At 42.2% G+C, this 9866-nt stretch overlaps 1 protein-coding gene across 1 annotated transcript; it reads right to left on the reverse strand.

The window, feature by feature from the left end:
• Positions 1-4808: 4808 nt before the first annotated feature.
• Positions 4809-8329, reverse strand: LOC147632969 (uncharacterized). The gene is made up of 2 exons (XM_086805969.1): positions 8085-8329; positions 4809-7959 (listed from the first exon to the last, which is right to left on the reverse strand). Exon 2 carries the CDS (start codon positions 7785-7787, stop codon positions 5073-5075), a length of 2715 nt encoding a protein of 904 aa, XP_086662095.1. The 5' UTR covers positions 7788-7959; positions 8085-8329; the 3' UTR covers positions 4809-5072.
• Positions 8330-9866: the final 1537 nt, after the last annotated feature.

Consider the following 9866-nt stretch of genomic DNA (forward strand, 5'->3'; position numbering starts at 1 on the left):
CAACATCAAAGCCATCGACAAAGCTTGTTCATTCTCCCCACACATAGGTCTTCAACGCGAGGACACGATCGCCATCGGGAAGGGGGGAATATTAATCCAATTCTAGGATTAACAAGAGCTACCGCAATTATCTTACATCAAGGAGTCATGGTAGATACACCAAAGGGTCATACATTCAAGATATGAACCAATAGTGTCCAAAGCGACAACTTGGACAGGCACCCGTAATGGTATGACAGAGTATTTATGGCGATTCTCGCTTCAAGAGCGTGTGGTAGCAAGTTAGGATGAAGTCCTAAGTGATTTACTTCATGGATATATTATGAGAGTAGTCATTGTAATAGCATTAGGCCTCTTATGAGCCTAAAGTGCTCAGTCGGCCATAGTTTAAGTGAGTGTGAACACTTATGGCCATGTATATAAGTGAATTTCTCTCATAATACAAGAGACTCTCCCATTGTGCAATTGAGTCTTGCTCTTGTTAATCTCTCTCCCTAATGCATGCTAGTGAGTTTGTGTGAGTGAAGCGAGGTGAGAAGTGGAACAAGGACCCGTATTGCAAAACGCGGCGGTGTGACAACGCTCGCACGGGAGACGCAGTGGAATTGCTTATCAAGGAGTTGTAGAGCTTGGAGACCTCAAGGGTTACGAGCTCGGCCATTTGAAAGATCCTCACGATAGTTGCAGTTCACCAGGTAATCTCTTTTTGGATGTGTTTTAAGGAGGGTTAGGGTGAGCCATAACATCCTTGCGTCCCCTGACTGAGGCGGTGGCGCGCTCAGCTCAGCCGAGCTGACACCCTATCATGGGCTCTGCTATCTTGGGCTCAGGAAACGATGGTGCGAGGCGGCAATCATATAGCGATGAAAATGGTCATAGAAGCACTGGCTGAAGTCCTGAGCAGATGGCGTGGGGCAGGAGGTCACGAGGCGATCAATAGCACGAAGGGGCAAACGATCACCACACCTTTAATACCAGTGGTTGTTGAAGGATCAAAGAAGCACAAGAGAGCCTAGCTAAGGGGACTCCATAGCTACCAAAGAGAGACAGAGTGAGAGACATAAAGAGAAAGAGAATGTAACAATGCTCTAGAGGGAGATGATTTGCACGACTCAATGAGTATTGTATTTATTAATTTGAAGTACACCAAGTACATGCTTTTATAGTTTACAAACCTTATCTTTTGACTCATATAAATCACATACACTAATTAGACAAATATATATGGCATACTTATCCCCATTTAAGGGAATGGTGGGTTCACACACTTACACAATACAAAAATACAAATAAACTTTGGTACACATACAAAAGGTGGACACGTACATGACGAGACTCTGAAATACCCAACAAGATGAATGTGTTATCATTTATGAATATAAAAACTCACCGTTGTCTTTTTGGGTTAAATGAGACCGATCCATATTTTAGTCCTATTTGGAAAAAAAAAAATCCAAGCCAAGGTGTCCACACAAACTTCAATTCAACCAATTATGGTTGGGATAAAATTTAAAGTGACGGTAAAGTAATTAATTCATAATGGATTGATATTCAATATTTGAAAAGCTTATCTTCATAAGATTGGCAAAGTACAAAAATAGATTTTGTACGAATGTCATGATGCTCCATTGTGCATGACATCTTGGAATTCAAAGGCCCTTAGATAGTATGTTTACTTTAAATCATATGATCTAAAGTAGATTTATTGCAAATCTGTGCTCTATTACCATCATCTTGAGCCCACATTTTAGCTCTCATTTTTGTAACACCTCATAATGAAGAGTGGCCATGTTTGAGTAGGCGTTGCATGGGGTCTATTGAGGAAAGATGCTTGTGATGATTTCATGAAGGTATTCTTACCACATGGCTGGCATACATAGATGGATTGATGTTCCCTTATTTACAAGGACACGAAATGGCCTCTTCCATTATCTTTTAGTTGCATAAACTATTTCATGGCCCATGTTTTCTTCATTCTAAATAAGTGTTCCACCCATGAAATTTCAAAAATGTTCCATAGAATACTCCATGAATGCACCTAAAATGTGGTGTTTCATAAGATAAGCATACATCAACACCAAATTATCAAATATTTCATGAAAAACTTAACTTTGTTGAATTGTGTTTTTCTGAAAGATATGTATCCATTGAAGTTAAAAAACAAAAAGCAAAAAAAAAAAAACAATGAAAGAGGCATCACAAAAACATAAACAGTGTGATCGTAGTTGCTCCATAGTACAAACCTTTCCATTGTTCACCATTGTAAAGATTTGTGATAGACCACCTCCATAAGTGCTCAATGCTTATGGTAAACAACTTTCCAATGCATGTCATGTCATAAACTCATCCCTACTGATCCATTCACAAGGATACGTTTTGATTCCAAAAATGGCAATTGTGACTTGGTGCATGAAAAAGTACATTTGAAGTGCCAAATTCACCGAGTATAAGAATTGATGTCAAGACCCCATAATCGCACATTGTCTAGAGCTAATCACAATATAAATAACACTAATAATAAAACAAAAATTGGTGTTCTCCCAAATAAAAACATCGTAAAGTGAGAGATCATAAAAATTATGTATTTTAAGGGCATGGATAATATTGGAAAGATATTGAACCCCCCAAAAAAATACAATTTATACCTTTGGTTTGGGCTCAAGGCATCGAGATGGATGTCCACAAATGTCTATGATTTATGCTTCTAGCATTGGAACCATGAATGGGGAATCGTAAATTCAAAACACTTCAAACTCATGAAGATATGATCTCATTCAAACACATTAAAACCTCATACCAAATTCATAGAAGAAATAAAGATTCTTCAAAGATTGAAAACAATAGGACACCTAAGGCTGTAGAGCAATAAAAAATGAGGCATGCTTTAATGTGAGAATCCAACAATGGAAGGAATCTTCTTTATATTGTGTGGTTAGCCACACCATTGTCCCACATTGTGATGAAGAGAGATACAAAAAAAAAAGGGATAAAAATAGATGGGCCAAAAGTGTCATCATCTAGAAAAGATACAAAGATAGCCATTTCACCCTTTTCTTGTCATGATGGGTGCCATGTCATTAGTGATCCCAACTTGTTGAATGGTTGGGTGCTTGCTATACACAAAGGTAGCCCAATAAGGAGTTGAAGTATTAAATTGGGTATGAACAACCATGGTGTAAAACCTTAGATCTCAAGAGGCCCTATGAACCTTTGAGTGAAACAAAAATTATATTACCCACCATAAACTTGTAAATTGGATCTCAAGACCACTTCTTAACCTTTGTGTGAATCAAAAATTATATTACCAACAGACCTATAATTTTTCCCAAAAGAACATGGAGAACCTTTTGGAGGATGAGTAGTCTATAAACGTAGGTACAAGGATACCTTAAGGTTTTGAAGGGAAATTACAACTTAGCTCTAGGTTGCCCAAAGGAACGCAATTCTTAGGATGACTAGTATGACCTTATACATACACATTAAAAACTCCTATACAAAATTCGTGGAAGAAACAAAGATTCTTGAAAGATGTTGAGGATGATAAAACAAACGTTAAGGGACACCAACAAACCACAAAACTACAGAGAGGATTAAAACACAAGGCATGCTATACATTGCAATGTGTAGCATGCATCGAGAATCTAACAATGGAAGAAACCTTCTTTACCATTGGGAGGATTGCCATACCATTATCCCACATTGATAAAGAGAGATACAAAGAAAACGGGGCAAAAGAATATGAACCAAAAATGCCATCATTAGAAACAAAGATACAAGAACGGCTATTTTTTCTTTAAAGGAGATGTGATGTTGGGCCCATGTGCTAAAGGAGCCCAATGACTTGTTGGGGAATGGTGGGTTGCTTGGAAGGAGACTCAATAGTACAGAGGTAGTTATTTATTAAGGATATGGGACATTTGATTGAGTATGAAGACAAAACCAATGGTGCAAATGTTTTATGGTTTAGATCTCTAGATGACATCTGAGCCTTTGTGTGAATTAAAAGTACATCACACACAAACACAAGATATGGAGAACACAAAGGACGACTAATATTAGTTGGAGGATGACTATTCTACGCATATTAATTACAAGGTTCCCTTTAAGCCCCAAAGGGTGATCACAACTTGGTGCACTAAAAGCACACATGATGCACAAAAACAAAAAAATATTAGTTTCAAGAATCCAAATTGGCTCATGTGAGTGATCAATTGCATTAAAAAAATTGTTTAAAGAGTTCTAAACTTCTCAACTCTAGAAGATGATGACTATTACGCAATTGAAAAGACGATAGATAATATGCACGTTTGTGAGCGTGTGATAAGATTGGAAAGCTACTACACCAAAACATTAACTATAAAACCATTGGTTTGAGCTTCTTGAAACTAGATAGATGTCCACAAATGTCGCCATCAATTTGAGTTTTTGGTAGTGGGATAATGAGTGAAGGAAGTGACAAAATCCAAAACATTTGCAAGGACTCAAAGAAAATAAACCTTCCACCAACCAATACAACCATTAATAACCTCCCCTTTGTCTAGGGATAAATATATATATATATAGAGAGAGAGAGAGAGAGAGTAATAGTAATAGTAATAGTAGAAGTTTTAATATCATGGCCAAACCAACAGGTCATATATGTTCTGTATGACGGCCAAAAAGTGCAAGGATTGAGACTTGAACGCGTGGGAACCGGATTAATCGTTGTCAAAGTTCTGTGGACTGGGGACTACACGATAGACGGCACGCATCTGATTCTTTCACAGGCCCTTCCCAACCACCCCCAAACAAAAAAAAAAAGACATTACTTTTAACTTTAGGAATGAAATTTCATTGGTAAATTGTTGCAATACTCAAAACCCAGTGGCGATGCACAACGTTGAATAGAGAGAACTAAAGTAAACCAGCTAGCCGCGCAACTTGGACCAAGGCTTCAAAAGAAATCCTGCCAGTCCACTAAGGGGTAGTAGATATCGGGGCAAACAATTTGCAACACGTGCACGTGATGGGCCCATCATTGAATCATTGAAAAGAAAGTTACAAGGAGGAGGAGGATATGCTGGTTTCTTCATTCAGGGCGAGGTGATGTTGGGCGCCATGTCCTTCAAAAGCCCCACGACTTGTTGGATGGTGGGGCGTTTGGAAGGGGACTCGGCGGTACAAAGGTAGCCAATACGCAGGACCTCCAGCATTTGGTCCTGAGAGATTTGGTCCTCGCAGGCACGGGGGTCAAGGGCCCGGACAATACCCCTCTTCTCCTGCATCAGCATGCGAACCCAGGTAACCAAATCGCTTGAGAACCGCCCAAGACCACCATGATCACCATACTCATCACAATCCTCGTACGTGTCGCCAACAGGCTTCTTTCCTGTAACAAGCTCCAGTAAGATCACACCATAGCTAAAGACGTCTCCCATGGTGGTCACCTCTCCGCCTGCCTGACCATACTCTGGTGGTGCATACCCTGGGCTGCCCCCTGCAAACACTGCCTCATTAGTCCCTGCCAATAACCCTGCTAAGCCCGTATTAGCCAAATGAGGCTCAAACTCATCATCTAACATCACATTGCTGGCCTTCACATCTCTATGCACCATCTTTGTGGATTGCCCATGGTGTAGAAATGCCAATGCCCTGGCCACCCCTAATGCCACCTTGTGCCTAACCGGCCAGCTTAGCTTAACTGCCTCTGGCAACGGCTCTAAGCTTGCCCTTGTTGCTAAATCCGTGCTCACATCATAGACCATGTTGGAGGATTGATCCTGTGACCTCTCTGGAGAACCCAACAGCCATCTGTGCAAGCCACCATTCTTCATAAATTCATAGATCACAAGCCTTTCTTCGCCCACTATGCAATAGCCCAAGAGAGGGACGAGATTAGGGTGCTTAATCTTGGATAACAGGACGAATTCTGCTGAAGCTGCTTGATTAGTGAGGATCCTACCCTCGATTAAGACCTTAATGGAGACATGGAGGCCGCCCGGCAGCACTGCACTGTAGACCGGCCCAAGGCCCCCTTGAGAAACCTGTGTTTCTTTGTTGAAATTAGAGGTGACTCTCAGCAGGTCTGCAAAGGTGAGGTTGAGAAGGGGCTTCTCAAACATGATAACGGGCACCGAGCTTGCGTTTTTCACATTGGCCGCCCACGGGCCAGAGTTGCTTTCAAACGAGAAAGGACCAGACATGAACCTGCCGTCCTCCTTGAAAGCGGGTCTCTTGAATGAGAGGCGAGCAACGGGCCACCTTCCTCTTCTTCTGCACACATACGCTGCAACTAGCAATAGCAGGAACACCAACGCCACAGAGCAGCCTACTACAATGCCCACTATACGACCCCAACGTTTCGATATTCTTCGCATTGACTGCGAAGCTATATTTGCAGCAGAAGGCTGGCAATCGATTACCCCTGTGAAAGAATCAGGCCCAAATGCATCCAACAACCCTGAGTTGCACCCTAAGCCCTTATTGTAAGAGAGATTAAGGTACCTCAAGGCGTGCAATCCCAAAAGTCCAGATACATTGCCACTCAGGGAGTTGCTAGAGAGATCTAGATGATTGAGCGAGCCCAATTGTCTGAAGGAAATAGGAATGCTGCTGTTGAGCTCGTTGTGGGACAGATCAACGTATTTGAGATTGCTTGCTTTGCCTATGCTCTCTGGTATGCTGCCCTCCATACGATTAGATGAGAGATCTATGTAATTAAGAGCGGTCAGAGTGCTGAAATCCACAAGGAAAATGTTACCTGAGACATTGTTGGAGGACAAATCCAGGTGTGTAAGCGAAGGGCTCAAACTGTTCAAAAATGTAGATACGTCCCCGGACAGTTCGTTATTGCTGAGATCAAGCTCAGTCAGCTCCGAGCTAAAGACCGGCTGCACAGGTCCAGAGAGATGATTGTTGCTTAATCTCACCACATAAGAGGCTTTCAGCTCCGGAATAAAGCCCGAGAATGCATTATTGGAGAGGATTACTTGCTTGAGCTTGGAGGATGCGTTAAGCACAGAGAGGGAGCCTGAAAAGGAGTTATTAGACAGATCCAGAATGGAGAGGCTCTGCAGATCAGCCAGAACGGATGGTAATTTACCGGTAAGTGAATTAGCCGATAGGTTTAAAGAGATAAGATTAGGCAGGCTGCCCAGTTGAGCCGGTAGATTGCCAGTTAATCTATTGAGGGAGAGGTCTATGAACATCAAGGAAGGGGAATCAAAGGCACTGGGGGGGATGCTACCTGTGAGACCATTAGAACTTAAGTAGAGGTACCTGAGGTTAACAAGCTGGCCTAATTGTGCGGGGACAGGGCCGGAGAAATTGTTATGAGAGAGATCTAATCTATACAGTTTGGCGAGGTTGGATAGTTTGGTTGGCACTCTCTCATTGAAAGAGTTGAGAGAGAGGGAGAGATACTCCAACTTGGTTAGGATCCATATTTCGATGGGGACTGGGCTCTGCAGCGAGTTGTTGTAAAGGCTGAGCTGTGTGAGAGAGTTTAGCTTACCCAGAGTTGCATTGGGTATGGTTCCTCTTAACCCGAGGCCCTCCAGAAAGAGGCCGTTTACACTCCCATCGCCTGCACACCTCACCCCTCTCCATGAGCACACTGGCTCAGAGAAGTTGTAACTGCGGGAAGCTGATGGCAGAGTTGCTTCAAGCAACTTCTGCAGAGGTGCTGCATCTCCTCCTCCTGCTGCTGCTGCTACGGCGGCAAAACTGGTGACAACATACACACATACCAGCACCCATAGTACCACACGCTCTCGCCTCCTTTCATTGCTTCTGAGCCCAGCTCCCATTCCTGTAGATCATCGAGAAAATGGGCGTTCATAGAGTGCCTGCCCACCTCATCGCAGATACCTTAATCTGTTTTCTTAACCATATCAAAATACTGATATCGGTTACTATGTGCTCTTAATCTGATGAAAATGTGTTGTTGTCTTTGATGTCCACCTTGAGGAGTGGTACCACCTGTAGTTACCAAGATCATCAAATTCATTGATTGCATTCGAAGAGCGAACCACTGCAGGCCCAAAAGGTGTGCACAACAAAAGATGAAACCATTACGGGGCAGACCGTGAGACGAAATGACTAACCTGCATGCTCACTTACAAGGCGCAACTTACAGCAGCGAAGGAGGCCGCCGAGCTCCGAGCTCTGGGATAGTAAGGCAGGGTATGTAGCTACTAGCAAATGCAAAGGTCGAGCGTTCGAGAAGTAAATGCGAGAGTGATGAAGAGATGAGAGGCTGAGGAGGCGTCTGAGCAGCAGAACTTGAAACGAGACTCACTAGACGCCGTGGACCTCAGAAATCACGCAAGAGTTCAAAAAAAGATTTTTCGAGCCCTTCAAATCATGTGACACGAGTCATGACTCATGACTCATGGATCGTATGAATAATGAATGAGACAACAGACTCTCTGCAAAATTGCTAATGTACTATCTACCTAGGGGCTGTTCACGCCAGGGGGTTACTGGAAGGCTGGAGAAGAGCCAGGCCAGCCAAATATACCACCTAGGTGGAGTTGATGAAGGCCCGCCATCATCTTTATTGTCTGCAGGTTTTTGCGACCGTCAGCCAATGGATTTTTTCCTTTTTGGATTTCTTGGTTGCAATAAATGATTTGAAATTTATTTTTTCCTTTTTGGATTTCTTGGTTACAATAAATGATTTGAAATTTATTTTTTCCGCCTTTTTCTTCAATGGGTTGGTTACTCAGGTGAGAACCAAAAACCCACCAGTGGCATCACTGGTAGGCTGCTCGTGGGAGAATTCCCTGAGGCGTGAACAGCTCCCTAGACCGCTCGTGGGAGAATTCCCTGAGGCGTGAACAGACGCTACACATTGGGCAACATAAAAACCAGTCAATAAAAAGTGTCAGGCGAGCCTACAAGTAAGTACATTGGAATTTGGAACTCCACCCTTTTCAAAAGTTCTCCACAGTAATACCGTAAAAATAAACTCTGGAGGGTGGCCGGCAGTTGTGAGTCCCCTCAGCTGAGTCAGCAGTAGGGACTAGCGTCCGCTGGCATCACGCAGGCACTGCCTTTATCTTGAAATTCGATGGATTCCCACCTAAACCCACCTGCTGTGCTCATCGAGGTATATTCAATTGGCACGCCCCCGGGCAGCGTGGTTTGCAATGATTAATCCAGTTTACACTATTTATACCATTATCAGTAATTCAGTATGGCTTTTTTTTAAAAAAAATTAAGGGCTTTAAAGTTTAAAGTGTACACCCCCCCCCCCCAAAAAAAAAAGTTTAAAGTGTACACAGTAGTTATAAGTATACACCCCAAAAGAAAAAAGTTTAAAGTGTACACAATAGTTATATCTCTAAAAAAATAAAGTTTAAAGTGTACCCACATATATAAAAATCCCCCTCCCTCAGGAATGTGTTAGCTTAATATAGAAATAAGCTTCCTCACAAAAAAAGTTTAAAGTTTACACAATAGTTATATATATATATAACTATTGTTCTCGAAAAAAAATAAAGTTTAAAGTGTACCCACATATATAAAAATCCCCCTCCCTCAGGAATGTGTTAGCTTAATATAGAAATAAGCTTCCACAAAGAAGCTTGGATGTATTCCATGACTAGACCCTAGGGTCTGATTTTGTCTTTTTGTCATCTTTATCTTAATATGTTTACAGTTTCTCCAACAACAAAAAAATCCCCCTCCCTCGCACTCTAAGCCTTAGGGAGATCTCCCCCCCTTGTCTGTCAAACTTGACAAGAAAGAATGAGATTGCAAGTTTTTCAATGTTTGTATGTAATTTTGATGGTAAAAAATACTCAAAAACGTGCATGAAGCCTGACAAAAATCAAGCTTGGGTATGCCCATCAAAAGGCAACCTTGCCCCTGCCCATTCTCAA

Source organism: Cibotium barometz, chromosome 12, assembly GCF_041138505.1.
Source record: "Cibotium barometz isolate CiBa-2024 chromosome 12, ASM4113850v1, whole genome shotgun sequence".
NCBI lineage: Eukaryota > Viridiplantae > Streptophyta > Polypodiopsida > Cyatheales > Cibotiaceae > Cibotium > Cibotium barometz.